Below are 14,999 nucleotides of genomic sequence, written 5' to 3' on the forward strand. Positions count from 1 at the left end.
TGACCACCATTATCACCCTTATACAATCAACTGTCATTGTTAAATATGCTGTGGTGTGTTTTATTTTTTTTTTTTAAGATTTTATTTATTTATTTGAGAGAGAGCACGAGTGGAGGTTGGCGGGGGGATGCAGAGGGAGAGAGTGAGAAGCAGACTCCCCACTGAGCAGGGAGCCTGACAAGGGGCCCCGTCCCAGGACCCTGAGATCAAGACGTGAGCCGAAGGCAGATGCTTAACCGACTGAGTCCCCCAGGCGCCCCCTCATTGTTTAATATGTCTTCTGCATGGTCCATCCTCAAGTGTTTCCAGTTCCAAAAACATCGATTTACAGATAGTTTGTTTAAACCAATATCTAAGTCAAGTCCACATGTTATGTCTGGTTTTGGATCGTCAAAGCTTCTCTCAATCTAGAAACTTCTCCCCCAGCACTACCTCCCACCACCTTTTTTTTTTTTCTTCTTTCTCTTTTTTCTTTCTTTTCTTTTTTTATTATGTTATGTTAGTCACCATACAGTACTTCATTCGCTTTTGAGGTAGTGTTCCATGATTCATTGTTTGCATATAACACCCAGTGCTCTGCAATACGTGCCCTCCTTAATACCCTTCACTGCGCTAACCCATCCCCCTTTTCTTTCTTTTCTTTCCTTTTTTTCTTTTCTTTTTTTTTTTTCAGGTAAGCTCTACTGCTAACATGGGGCTGAACTCATGACCCTGACATCAGGAGTCACATGCTCTACCGGCTGAGCCAGCCGGGCACCTCCACTACCACCTGTTTTTTCCTCAGCTCCTGGGATTGGTTGTCCCACAGCATCCTACCTTCTGGATTTGCCTCATTGCTTCCTTGTGGTCTTAAGCTTGCTCCTTTATCCTCTGTATTTTCTGCAAACTGGAAGTTAGATCTAAAGGCTAGATCAGATTCAGATTCAGGTTAATCTTTTTAATAAGACAACTTCATGGGTGATACTGCATGCTTCCTATTTTATTATAGGTTATTAACTCTAAATACTATCCTAGAGGTTATCTAGAGTACTTAAATTCAGATAAGAAAATGGAGGTCCAGAGCGGGTAATGGACTTTCTAAGGGTCAGCCTGCTATTTATGTCACAGCTGGAGTTTGGACTCGCTGTTCTTAGCATTTCCACTCTCCCACCGATAATACCAGATGTGCACATCACCCTTAAGACCTAAAGGGTGAAGCAGAACAGCCAGAACAAAGTAAGTTCACTCTTGAGCAGTTCCTTGCAGATTGGGAATGGCCCGTTCGTTAGCTAGCTAAGCATCCAAGGATGGATGGGTGTTAAAGATCGTCATAGGGAATCAGAAACAGATTAAGCGTTCTTTATTTTTTTAATTGTCCTAGAGTGTTTTTCATATAATTTTTTCATATATTTTATTTTATTATTTTTTTAAAGATTTATTTATTTGTTTGACAGAGGGAGACAGCCAGCGAGAGAGGGAACACAAGTAGGGGGAGTGGGAGAGGAAGAAGCAGGCTCTTAGTGGAGGAGCCTGATGTGGGGCTCGAACCCAGAACGCTGGGATCACACCCTGAGCCGAAGGCAGATGCTTAACCACTGTGCTACCCAGGCGCCCCCCCATATAATTTTAAAAGCATATTTTTTGGTTACAGATATATATCTGTATTTTGACACCATGGAGAAAGCCTTTTTGAGGGAGATGGGAAATTTCAATTTCCAAAACCAATCTGTCATATATCATTTATGAATTTTAATAGATTTTATTTAGGAATATAAACTGTAATATACTTAATTTATCTTATTGATATTATACTTGGTGTAGTTATAAATGTATGTGAAGTCTTTAATCTTTAGTTCTTTCAAAGTTTTAATTTGTCTCCGGCATTTCTAAATTTTAAAATACCGTGCGTGAATTGTTGCCACATTTAAAGTGAGTACTTATTTTGGAAACCGATGTTAGAATATTGGACGGTAACAGTGTGTCTTGTCCCCAGACCATTGGGTGCTTTCTGCTTGAGGTTGCCACCAAAGATCCCTCCCTCGTGGTGGCAGGAGAAGCCTTGGATGCCCTCTTTGATGTTTTTGCAGATGGTAAAGAAGCTGAAAGGGCCTCAGTTCAGATTAAATTGTTATCTGCTCTGAAAGAATTCCAGCCAGTCTTCAAAATGAAGGTATGTAGCTGTTTTGCGTCGAAATGCTTAGGTCTCGCCATCCTGCGAGAAGGGGGTGTCTGTAGTTCCCTCCTTGCAATCTCCGTGATTCATAGAGCACTTCATCCCCGGAACTGAAGAATGCTTGTTGGCTGAGTCAGAGCTCAGGCCTTTCTGTTGAATCACTGTGACTTGGGCCAGAATGGTGTAGGCACGGTCCTCTTTCTGGAAGAGTTCAGTAATGCTCACAGAACTTGCGGAGAAGCTACCGCCGTTGGTGGCCTACAGAGCACTTTCGAGTACGTTGTAAATTTATTTTTGTGTCATTACAGGTAACATATTACAGCTTGATTTCACTGTTCCGAATATTTCCCTTTGGTCCTCTGGAAAAAAGGGCAAACTCCAGGCTGGTCTCTTGTCAGAGAACGTAGCTACCCTTCATTTGCCCTTTTATTTATTTTTTTGTTTTACCAGAACCATCAAAGCTAACTTTGAGTCAAACAGTATTTTCAGAAACTTGCTGGCCAGAGGAAGGCAAGCAGGAATTTAAAAAACAGCCTTGAATCCTGTGTCTACAAGTTCAAGTTTACCATTTTCCAGTTATCTAAATCTCCATTTCTAGGGGTGCCCAGCTGGCTTAGTCGGTGGAGAATGTGACTCTTGATCTTAGGGTCATGAGTTTAAGACCCGTGTTGGGCATAGAGTTTACTTAAAAAACAAACAAACCAACAAACAAAATTTCCATTTCTAAATTATGTCATTTTGAGAAATAAACATATTTGTGTTTTTTGCTTTTAGATTTCAAATTAAACATTTGCTTTTCAGTCTTTGTCAAGAAAATAGAGATTTAGATGAAAAATTAGCTTCTGTTGCTCTCCAATATGAATTTCTTTTTTTTATTTTTTATTTTTTTTTATTTTAGAGAGAGAGATCAGGGGGAGGAGCAGAGGGAGAGGGACAAGCAGACGCTCTGCTGGCGTGGAGCCGGATGCAGGGCTCGATCTCACAACCCTAAGATCTTGCCCTGAGCTGAAACCTAGAGTCGGAAGCTTGGCCGACTGAGCCACCCAGGCGCCCCAATATGCATTGCTTTTATCTAACAAGCTTCTAATGCAGAATTGATTTTTCAAGGTGAGAACTCTGTGATAGTTTTTTTTAGGAGAATATGATTGTATGTCTAGTAATTTAAATTCTCTGAAGTTTTTTTAAGGAATAAGAAATAGTTTTGTTTAGAAAACTAGCAACACAGACCCATGCACATTCTACGTCGCAGTTACATCTAAAGTCAGTGCTGGTTTAAGGACATCAGTATTGGTTTGTTCTTAACATTTTCACGTTTTGGCATCTTCTATTTAAAAATGTAATCCTAGTGGCTGACATTTACTGAGTTAAGATTTACCAGTAGGGGGGCGCCAGGTGGCTCAGCCGCGGGCTCAGGGCATGATCCCAGGGTCCTGGGATCGAGCCCCACATCGGGCTCCCTGCTCCACTGGGAGCCTGCTTCTTCCTCTCCCACTCCCCCTGCTTGTGTTCCCTCTCTCGCTGGCTGTCTCTCTTTCTATCAAATAAATAAATAAAATCTTTAAAAAAAAAAAAGATTCACCGATAGGTAACTTAGGTCTGGGGGAAACAATGGAATAGTTTACCCTTAGTTACCCTTTGTTCAAGCCTGTAGGTTTTTTTGTTTGGGGTTGTGTTTTGCTTTTTTTTTTTCAAATTGAGATACAGTTGACATATAACATTGTATTAGTTTTAGGTGTACAACATAGTGATTTGATACATGTACATATTGGGAAATAATTACCACAATAAGTTTAGTTAAATCCATCACCACACATAGTTGGCATTTTTTTTTCTTGTGATGAGAACTTTTAAGCTCTACTCTCATAGTAATTTCCAAATATACAATCAGAGTCACAATGCTGAACATTACATCCCCATGACTTGTTTAGTTTATAACTGGAAGTTTGTGCCTTTGACCCTCCGTTCACCCATGTTTGTTCTTTAAGCAGTCAAAGGTTTTATTCCCTTTATTTTATTTTCTGCCTCATCGGTAGCCAAATTGAGTGACATTTCTCCTCGTAAAGACCGATGTGCATTAGTATTTTCCCCCTTTGTTATCCAAAAGGTAGCCTAATACATTCACAGTCCCGCACTTTGCGTGTTTTCTCTTAACGCTATCTCCTAGAGATAATTCCATACCAGTACATGTTTGGTATCCACAGTGTTCTTAAAGGGTGCAGGCAGGCCCTTGAAACATCTGAAAAAAGAGTCTGCCTGGTAAGGAGAAAATATCCCCTATTTCCCTGCAGCGGCAAGGAAAGCAGATGTAGTTGAGTCTTCAGACTGCAGAAGCAAACGCTCGGAGAGGAGTTATGTAAACTATGAACCAGCAAAACACCCTAACCACTGGGAGGGCTGTTGGTGATTGATTCTCCTACTTACTATGCATTGCAATGGTAATGATGTTTAATTAAGTGTTTTTCTTTTCTCAAAGGTAAAAAGCCCTAATGAAATTTCTTTGTTAGTCGGAAGGGCAGCTTGTAGTTTTTCATCTGAAGTTCTCCTGTGAATGAAGCCACAATTGCATTAAAGACTGTCGAGTATATATTTAGCCCCAAGTTGCATTTCAGTATGATACAATGCCTTTTACTGAAGAACTTCTCTAGAGCACTGGCTCTCAGAAGTGCCCTGTGATCAGTAGCATCAGAATCACCTGGTAACTTGTTACAAATGCAAATGCCCAGGCCCACCTCCAGACCTACTGAAAATCAGAAATTGGTATGTGGACCCACCAATCTGTTTTTTAACAAGCCTTCCAGATGATACTGTTGCACGCTAAAATTTGAGAACCACTGCTCTAGACTAGAGGTGAAGTCTAGTTCACATACCATAAAACTTACTCTTTTAAAGTCTACAATTCAGCCATTCTTGTCACTATCATTTTTAAAAGGTGCGTAGTCTTAATTTATCTTTAGGTCTCTCACACACTGTATTCTTTTACCTTGGGAAGTGAAAATCTTTCACCAAATTCTGGCAGCTCTTTGTTCGGAAAAGAATACACCCCAAATCAAATGCTTTCTTATCTAAAGGAATTAGTAACGTATACCAAATCACATATGATTTTTTGGCAGATACGGAAAGAAGGGAGAGGTAAATACAGCCCAGATCAGCTGTGTGTTCTCGACAATGTGAAGATGAATTTGAGAAGGTTTGTCGCTTATCAGGAAACTGTTGAGAAAAGACTGACTGCTTGAACCATTGAAAGAGAGACCAGTTCTCGCCCAAGTGTTCAATGCTGAAGAGTACTAAAGTATTTCCTTGGAGTGTACGTGTCCCTAAAAGTAATTTTTTAATCCCCGTATCCTGGACGATTACTTTGAAGTTTATAAAAACTTCAAAACCTGTCTGAAACTCTTGTAAGCCTTGGGGTCTCTGTGACATTTCTAGTATCCTCTAAATTATGTTTCCAGCAGGTTTTAATCCCTGGGAACACGAACAGAAGAGTCGAAACAGAAAGGAACCTCAGGTGGTTCCTCGTGAGCAGCAAAGAACCTTCCAAACAATCATGTTTTCCTTGAATTTTGCAGGAAAGGAGAATCCAAAGCATTGCTTGGATGCTCGGTTAAGCAAGTTATCATTTTATATGTACTGCCGATGCGAGCAAGCGTCATTTTATATTAGCTAAATCTCTAAACTGCAGTACGAAGACAAGCTTTATAAAAGTGTTTCGGTATGAAGTACACCAGTTGTGTTTCCCTTTTGTGCAGAAGTGAATGAGTTGAATTTGTATTCCGCTATTCCGTGGAATGTCCTAAGGAGTTAACGAGGTCACCGTCAGCCTCTACACAAACGGAGCTGATCACTTAACTGCTTTGTAACATCACTCCATAGGGAATCAGAATTAGAAGGAAATATTTTTTAATAAATAACTTTTTAATTGAGAGCTTTGTGTCTTACAAAGTCTTTTTAAAAATACCAGATACCCCCTATTCCATTCCTGGGTTGTTTGCTTGGTAACGGATATCGCTTCAACTATACGTGAGATATTAAAAACAAGACTTACATCAGGAATCTCCAGCATTACTCTCAATGCCCTTGCGTTAATAGGGTGACAGCTGGAGCGAGGGGTGGGGGAATTTTGGTGGACCTCAGAGAGGCGGGGCAGGGTGGGGGAGGCCTGGACCAGCTCCATTGTCCATGCATTTGCCTGATCAGAAGAGTTGTTGATGAAGATTTGATGAAGATTTGAAAATCTTCCCACAGTTGATCTCAGTTGTCCTGTTAAAAGGCCCAGTACCCAGGGACGCCTGGGTGGCTCAGTCGTCGGGCATCTGCCTTCGGCTCAGGGCGTGATCCCGGCGTTCTGGGGTCGAGCCCCACATCGGGCTCCTCTGATAGGAGCCTGCTTCTTCCTCTCCCACTCCCCCTGCTTGTGTTCCCTCTCTCGCAGGCTGTCTCTGTCAAATAAATAAATAAAATCTTAAAAAAAAAAAAAAAAAGGCCCAGTACCCAGGGTGGGACTTCCCTTTCTCATCTAGTTCACATCCATCACCTCACACAGTTAAGTGTTTTTTTTTCTTGTGAGAACCTTCAAGATTTACTCTTTTAGTAACTTTGAGATATACAATACAGTATTACTGTTGTCACGATGCTGTACATTACGTCCCTTACTTCTTTAACTTATAACTGAAAGTTAGTGCCTTTTGTCTCCTTCCACCCCTACTGCCATCTCCCCCCCCCCCCCGCCAGGCAACCACCAATATGTTCTTTGTACCTATGAGCTTGGCTTTTTTGGTTGATTCCCCATATATGTGAGATCGTACACAATTTGATTTTCTCTAACTTATTTCACTTAGCATAATGTCCTCAAGGTCCATACACATTGTCGGAAATAGCAGGATTTCCTTCTGTGTCTTTGTGGCTGAATAGTATTCCATTGTGTGTGTGCATGTGTGTGCGTGTGTGTGTGTGCGCGTGTGTGTACGGATACTACTTATTCTTTGTTCACCCACTGATGGGCACTTAGGTTGTTCCTATGTCTTGGCTATCATAAATGCTGCGACGAACATGAGGGGTGCAGATGTACTTTTGGGGTAGTGTTTTAGTTTCCTTTGGATATATACGCAGAAGCAGAATTGCTGGGTCATATGGTAGTTCTCTTTTTAATTTTTGAGGAATGTCCGTACTGTTTCCATCAGTGGCTGCACCAACTCACATCCCCACATCCTCGCCAACACTTGGTATCGCTTGTGTTTTTGATAACAGTGATTCTCGCTAGGTGTGAAGTGGTATCTCGTTGTGGTTTTGCGAGAAAGATTCTTCCAATAAAAGTTTCAGAGCTCTCCCTGTTTCAGATTTTTAGAGAATATAGTTGCTTTCAAGGAGAATAAAATTTCCAGTTCTAGCACAAGGCTAGTAGGCTCTTGATAAATATTGGTGGAATGAATAAGTGTTAGTGAGTTTCTGTTTTATTAAGCAACCTCTAAAGCAGTTGTTGAATTCAGAATCGTTCTATGGAATAGTAGAAGGTGAATTCTTACATTGAAAATGTGCCATCTAGGGGCACCTGGGTGGCTCAGTTGGTTAAACGTCCACCTCTTGAACTTAGGTCGTGATCTCAGAGTTGTGGGATTGGGCCCCGTGTTGGGATCTGTGCTGAGCATGCAGCCTGCTTAAGATTCTCCTTCTCCCTCTCCCTCTGCCCCTCCCCCTACCTCTCTTAAAAAGAAGAAGAAAATGTACCATCCAGAAATCCAGAAATTTTAGACTCTGAGGCATTGATAGTTTGGCTTATTGCTACATTTAATTTTGCTATTCAAACAACAGGGAAAGATAGGAAAATATTAAATATACTTGAGGACTCTGTTTACACAATAGCTCCGTAGACCCCACGAATATTATTCATGACATGGTATAATAGAAACTTTTTTTCCTATATGGCTGTAGGAAAAAATCTACTTTAAAATGTATTTATTTGTAAATCATCCAGAATAATCCAGTAGGAATATGCACTATTTTAAGTGTTGAAGTATGAACTCATGTGAGATCCTTTGTTTTAGGAGATATTTTCAAGTATTCAACCTACCATGGCATATGTGCCCAAGGAAATAAAAATCACTGGTGTACTTCTCATTTTTTTAACTTTTTTTTGGGGGGGGGGGGGGCTTTAAGATGGAAACTCATTTTAAAATAGAATTGATTTTGAAATATCAGTCATTTAATTACATTTCTTTATTTGCAATTTTATCTTTTGCTTTTATTTAGCCTTTCAAAGAAATACCTTTGCGTTGTCAAGATAGGGAAGGGTCCTTATCTCTTCAGCAGTCCTGTTCACCCAGTTCTGTTGTAGGCTTGCTTCCTGCCTTGAAATTGCATGAACCAATATCTGATTGTATTTAACCACTATGTAGGACATGAACAGTTTTAGAAATCACTTCACAATATCCAGAAATTCTTTCTCTTCAGGAACAATAGTAAAATTGCTTTACAGTATTTTAAACATCCACTGTGGCAGAAGACTCCCTCTCTCTGCCATTTTATTTTTATAAAATACAGATTTCTTGTACCTATCTAATCCATACCTTCTGTCCCCTTCAAAAGTACGTCTGTCATCCTCTCTTATTATTGCCCCGATTGAAGTCTTCTAAGTAGACCATGGTACCAATAGATTGTCTGTTACCAACGAAATTCTTGTTTTTTTGGGGATGATTCTGCCGTAGGACTTAGAATGTTGTGGAAGCAACACATGTCAAGGGTTAGTTGACATATTCGTGACGGTATCGAGAGGCCTGTGGCCAAATGGTATCTTCTTTTCTGGGGCAGCTTCCTGTGGCTGCACTGGGTTCCTGGTGCCCTGTGTCTGCCATTTCCTGTCCACTTGCAGGACCTGAACCTTCTCCCCTCTCATCAATTTTGTGACCTACCCTAGAATTTTATAATAAACTTTATTTTTTGATCACCATGATGAGTTTTTGCTGCTTATAGCTGAAAAATCCCTGATTGATACTCTATCTTTCTAGAAGTTTTTCTGGACATCCCCATCTATACATATATGAATACGCTGTTTCTATAATGGGAACGTCGTGTTCTATAACTTGGATTTTTTCTTTAACAGTAATTTATGGATGTATTGTCATATCAGAATCATGGTTAGGTCTAATGGTAGAACTTTCTTCTTAGAAAATGAAAAAGTACTTCATTTCTACTAGCTATCCTCTTAGATCTTAGTTTGATATTGGGGTAAAGTTAGCTTTGCTCAGCTGGTTCCATTTTTTTTTTTTTTAAGATTTATTTATTTTAAAGCAAGAGAAAGTGCTCAAGTGGGGGGAGGGACAAAGGGAAAGGGGGAAGGAGACTCTCCAGCTGACTCTCCACTGAGCGTGGAGCCTGACAGGGGGCTCGATCTCATGACCCTGAGATGACCTGAGCTCAAAACCAAGAGTCAGATGCTTAACTGGCTGAGCCACCCAGGCGCCCCATGACAGCATTTTTAAAACATTCTTTTGAGTCTTCCAGTGGTTTGGAGAATAGAATCTTCTCATTTGTTGGACCTAACCCCAAACTTGTATAAAAAATTGACTCATAGAAACCATAGGATGAGGACCAAAGATTTTTAAAAATCCAGTAGTTGTGTTACAGTAGTAATTCTTACCCTTTTTCAGGTCATTATTTTACTGACAATCTGATGAAAATCACAGACTCCTCAACTAAATGCACCTCATTTGTTATCATTTATGTAACAAATTACCCCAAAATTGGTAGCTTAAAATAACAAAATGTTTTTTCTCTCGGTTTGTGTGGGTCAGGAGTTGAGGAGCAGCTTAACCGGGTGGTTCTTCCTCAGGGTCTCACAAGGTTGCAGTAAAGACCGTGGCCGTGGTTGCAGTCAACTGAAGTCTTGACCGGGGCTGGAAGATTTCTTCCAAGGTGGCTTGCTCACATGGCTGTTGGCAGGAGGCCTCCGTTCCTCACTGTGAGTGTCATCATGACATAGCACCTGGCTGCCCCCAGAGTCAGTATCCGAGAGAGAGAGAGAGGAGAAAGCTGGTTTCAGAGGTGACGCACCGTCACTTCTGCCACATTTTATTTGTTGTAAGTCACTGAGTCCAGTGCACAATCAGGCAGAGGGAAGTTAAGTTCCACTTCTTGGAGGGGTATCAAATAATTGGTGTGTGTGTGTGTGTGTGTGTGTGTGTGTGTGTGTGTGTGTGTGTGTGTATTTAAGGTTTTATTTGGAAGTCTCTACACCAAATGTGGGGCTTGAACTTAGAACTCCCAAGATCAAGAGTTGCATGCTCGGGGCACCTGAGTGGCTCAGTCGGTTAAGCATCTGCCCTTAGCTTGGGTCATGATCCCAGAGTCCCAGGATCAAGCCCCGTGTTGGGCTTCCTGCTCAGTGGGGAGACTGCTTCTCCTTCTGCCCCTCAGCCAGATAGTGCTCTCTCTCTCTCTCTCTCTCAAATAAATAAATAAAATATTTAAAGAAAAAAAAGAGTTGCATGCTCTACTGACTGAGCCAACCAAGCACCCTGGTGGATAACCACCAGGTGTGCATACCTGCATTCTGCATCGGGGTTCAGAATGTTGATGGATTTTTTTGATTCATGCATGGACATCAGAGAATTGCAATTTTGTATCGTGGTTGGGTACTCTTCAAGCTTTTTTTTTTTTTTTTTAAGATTTTTTATTTATTTATTCGACAGAGATAGAGACAGCCAGCGAGAGAGGGAACACAAGCAGGGGGAGTGGGAGAGGAAGAAGCAGGCTCCTAGCAGAGAAGCCTGATGTAGGGCTCGATCCCACAACGCCGGGATCACGCCCTGAGCCGAAGGCAGACGCTTAACTGCTGTGCCACCCAGGCGCCCCCTGGTACTCTTCAAGCTTTAAGTCAGAAAGTGTTCTGAGCAATTCTAGATGCAGTTGTTTCTTAACAAATGTCTTTATTCATTCAGTGTTTATTTATTATACAAATATTGCCCCCATGTTATATTTTCTTCACAATGGAGTGAAAGTAGTCTTTTTAAAACATGAACTTACTCAAGTTTCTTCCTTGCTTTTATGCTCGGTTACTTCAGTGGTTCTCATTACCCACAAGATATAAAATTTAAAATCCTTGCCATATCCTGCAAGTAGCATGACCCCTGGGCCAGGTTTGCCTGATAGAGTCCAGATTTGTGCCTATTAGCCCAGCATAATTATCGACAGCACTCTTTGACTGCCAAGATGACCCTGGATAAATATCAAAATGAATTGATGGGACAGTGTGAGATCCAGAATTGGGTGTGGGACCAGGATAGAAACAGCTATATTGGACAAAACAGACAGCTGACTAAGTTGAATTTGCAAAGTGGACTGATAACCGCGATTTATCAACATTCGATTCCCTGATTCGATCACTATTTATGGAAGAGAATATCCTTGTAAAGAGACAGGATGTCTCTTTCTCTCCAATGATTCAGAAAAACAAAACAAAACATTTATATATAAATGTAGAGAGAATAATAAAGCACATAGGCAAAACATAAACGAATAGTAAATTGGGAAAGGGTACATGGGACTTCTCCGAACTGTTCTTGGCAACTTCTCGTTGTTTGAAATGATATGAAAATGAAAACTTAAGAAACTAATATGTAAAAGGCTGGAAAAGCAAGTGCTCCAGTTTCGACCTTAAATGATATGTTTATCCAACCCACGACTCCTTACGTAGTCTGGTTCTGCTTGGCCCTCTGGTCTCCCGCTCTGCTCTCCACCTCAGTCAGTATCGTCAGCCGTTCTGCCCTTTATTCAGTGGCTGGAGCATGCCACGCTCCTTTGTGTCACATGCATGTGCATACCCATTGCTGGGTTTCTTTTCCCACTTCATCTAGTTAACTCCTATTCATCCTTCAAAACTCAGTTCAGGGATACACGGCTGGCTCAGTCAGTAGAGCATGCGACTCTTGATCTCGGAGTTCTGAGTTCAAACCCCATATTGGATGTAGAGATTACTTAAAAATAAAATCTTAAAAAAAAACAAAACCTCAATTCAATCAGTAATTCCCATAGGGAAACTTTCTCTAATCATTTAGACAAGATCAGGGGTCGGTGTTCTAGACACTCAGAGCATCTTGTACCATATATTTCCCTTTCTTCATATAGCACTTCATTCGTGATCAGATTTATTGAAGCTCCTGCGTGCTGGGCATCCTGCTAGCTATTGAGGACACCAAGGTAAGCAAATATGGTCCTTGTCTTATAGAGCTTAGGGGCTAGTAGGAGACAGAATCTATGTAAAATTACAAGTGACAAGTGTTACAAAGAGGGTATATGAAGCTATGAGGCCACACTGGAGACCAGGAAAGACTTCTTGGAGAAGTGACAGAAGCAGTTAACTAGGAGAAGAAGCAGGGAGTATTGTTTCCAGGAAGAGGGAACAGCATATGCAAAGATCCTGGGGCCAGAGAGAGTGAGAAAAGGATGAGGGGCCAGTAGACACTCCCGTGTGGTGGGTGTTCATTGTGAGGTGTGACCAGTGAAGCAGGTGGGGGCCAGACTGCCAGAGTTTTTAAGATGTTACATCTTTATCCTACAAGCAATGGGAAAATGAAGTCCCTCAGGTATTTTTTAACAGAGAGGGATAGCGAGGAGGGATGATATCATCAGACAAAAATTTTGGAAACCTCTACTCTGGCTGTGGTGTGAAGAAAAGATGAGAGGTGAGCCAGAGGAGAAGCAGGTGGACCAGCCAGGAGGTTACTGGGGTGGTTTGGGAGATAGATGGTGTTGGTTCTGATCAGTGTGGTGTTGATGAAGTAGAAAGATACAACAGCAGGTGGTAATGGATTAGATACAAGGGGGAAAACAGTGAGATGGAGGGAAGCGTCAAGGGTGAGTCAGGTTTCTGGCTTACATAACTTGTTGGATGGTGTTACCATTTACCAAAATCGGAAACACCAGAAGAGGAGCAGGCCCGGGGAAAACTGATGAGTTTTTGATTTGTTAAGTATCAGATAAGATGTTTTTGAGTGCAAACAACAGAAAATGTAGTCCACTGTCTGAAATTGTAATGAGCTTACTATCTCACATAAAATCCGGCGAGAGGGCTGGTTGATTTAGCAGCTCATTGGCATCCTCAGATATCCAGTCTCTTCCCACGTTTTTGCTCTGCCTTCTTCAGCACACGGGTTAGCTCCCTTTTATGGTTAGAAGATGTCTAGAGACAGTAGGGTCCAGAGCCAGAAAGGGGACTTTCTCCGCCTTGTCTCTTTCTATCTCTCTCTTTTTAAAAGATTTATTATTCAAGAGAGAGAGAGGGAGAGAGAGAGAGAGCATGAGTGGGGGGAGGGGCAGAGGGAGAGGGAGAAGCAGATTCCCTGCTGAGCAGGGAGCCCCTCATGTGGCTCGATCCTAGAACCCTGGGATCATGAGCTGAGCCAAAGGCAGATGCTTAACTGACTGAGCCACCCAGGTGCCCTCCTTTTCTGTCTCTTTAGGGGCTGAACACCTGTCCCAGAAGCAGATCTCTCTGTATCAGTCAGCGTGCTTAATGTTATATCTATAACAGTCTTGATGACCAAGTGGCTTAACATAATAAAAATTTATTTCCCACTCACATCACAGTTCCATGCAAGTTGGGTAGCTCTCTCTCGAGGATCTAGGATCCTTCTTTTACATGCTTCCATGATATTGGAGTCCAGTCCTTTTAGCCTTATGGGTGAGTAGAAGAGAGTGACGCAAGGATCTCACTTGAAATTTTAGGGCCAAGCTCCAAAGTGGCCACTCTTATTTCTGCCCACATTCCATTAGCCAAAACCAGTTCCCCACCGTGCCCTAACAGCATAAGAGGCTGAGAAATGTAGTCTTAGTCTGTGCCCCAAAGCAGGAGCCGGATTGGTCAGCATGCAGCCAGTCTGCTGTATCCTCACATTATCAGTGGCCAGAATTGGGTCAAATACCTTACTTCTACCACTGATAACAGGAATGGAATTACTGTGATTGGCTTGTATTAATCATATCTGTGTGAGTCTAGATTTTCCTCCTATACTTCAATCATAACAACATATTGCAACAGATTGAATGCAGAAACAGTGATGCTGGAGCCATCTTTCAGCCCCAGAAGGGAGTTAACCACCCCCTTCATTGGATTTTTTTTATGAGATAAAAAAGTCATTATGGTTTAAACCAGTTGATTCACATTTTCTGTTACTTGCACAGAATGGACGTGGAAACCATATGACCCTCTCAATACATGCAGAAAAAAGCATTTGACAAAAATCTAACACTCTTAGCAAACTAGGAATAGAAGGAGATTTTTTCAGCCTTTTAAAGAACGTCTACAAAACACCTACAGCCAGCATCGTACTTAACGGTGAAAGACTGAATTATTTTTGCCTAAGATCAGAAGCATGGCAAGGATTTTCACTCTGACTACTTTTATCCAATATCATACTGGAAATCCTAACCAGTGTAATAAAGCAAAAAAAAAAAAAAAAAAAAGTAAGACTAAAGGACAGAGTACCAGCAAGGAAGAAATGAGACGGCCTTTGTTTGCTGTTGACACATATGTAGAAAGTCCTTCAAAGCATACAAAAGGCTACTAGCATTAGTAAATTTAGCAAGATCACAGGATTCAGGATCAGTTTACCAAAGTGAATTGTATTTCTATGTATTAGCAATGAAGAATCCAAATAGAAATTCAGATAACCATCGTATTTATGTTAGCATCCAAAAATGTACATAGGAATCAGTTTATGGGAGATTGACAGTATAGGGGTGCCTGGTGGCTTAGTTGGTTAAGTGGCTGGCTCTTGATTTCTTGATTTCTGCTCAGGTAATGACCTCAGGGTCCTGGGATTGGGCCCTCTCCCCCCGCCTCTGCTGCCTGGTCTTG

General features: G+C 41.4%; 1 protein-coding gene across 6 annotated transcripts in view; it reads left to right on the top strand.

The window, feature by feature from the left end:
* Positions 1 to 14,999, top strand: part of HEATR3 (HEAT repeat containing 3) — a 60,549-nt gene that overhangs the window by 31,277 nt on the left and 14,273 nt on the right. For 2 of the 6 annotated variants that reach the window (XM_044382370.3, XM_026494722.4), the window contains exons 14-15: positions 1,973 to 2,149; positions 5,263 to 6,072. In XM_044382370.3, coding sequence (XP_044238305.1) covers positions 1,973 to 2,149; positions 5,263 to 5,385 — 300 coding nt within the window. In that variant the 3' untranslated portion in view covers positions 5,386 to 6,072. Of the gene's footprint in view, positions 1 to 1,972; positions 2,150 to 3,050; positions 3,678 to 5,262; positions 6,073 to 9,974; positions 10,299 to 12,268; positions 14,601 to 14,999 lie in introns of those variants that run through there. The other 4 variants (XR_006409004.3, XR_006409005.3, XM_057314069.1 and 1 more) reach the window with 4 other exon arrangements.

This window comes from Ursus arctos, unplaced genomic scaffold (assembly GCF_023065955.2).
Source record: "Ursus arctos isolate Adak ecotype North America unplaced genomic scaffold, UrsArc2.0 scaffold_19, whole genome shotgun sequence".
NCBI lineage: Eukaryota > Metazoa > Chordata > Mammalia > Carnivora > Ursidae > Ursus > Ursus arctos.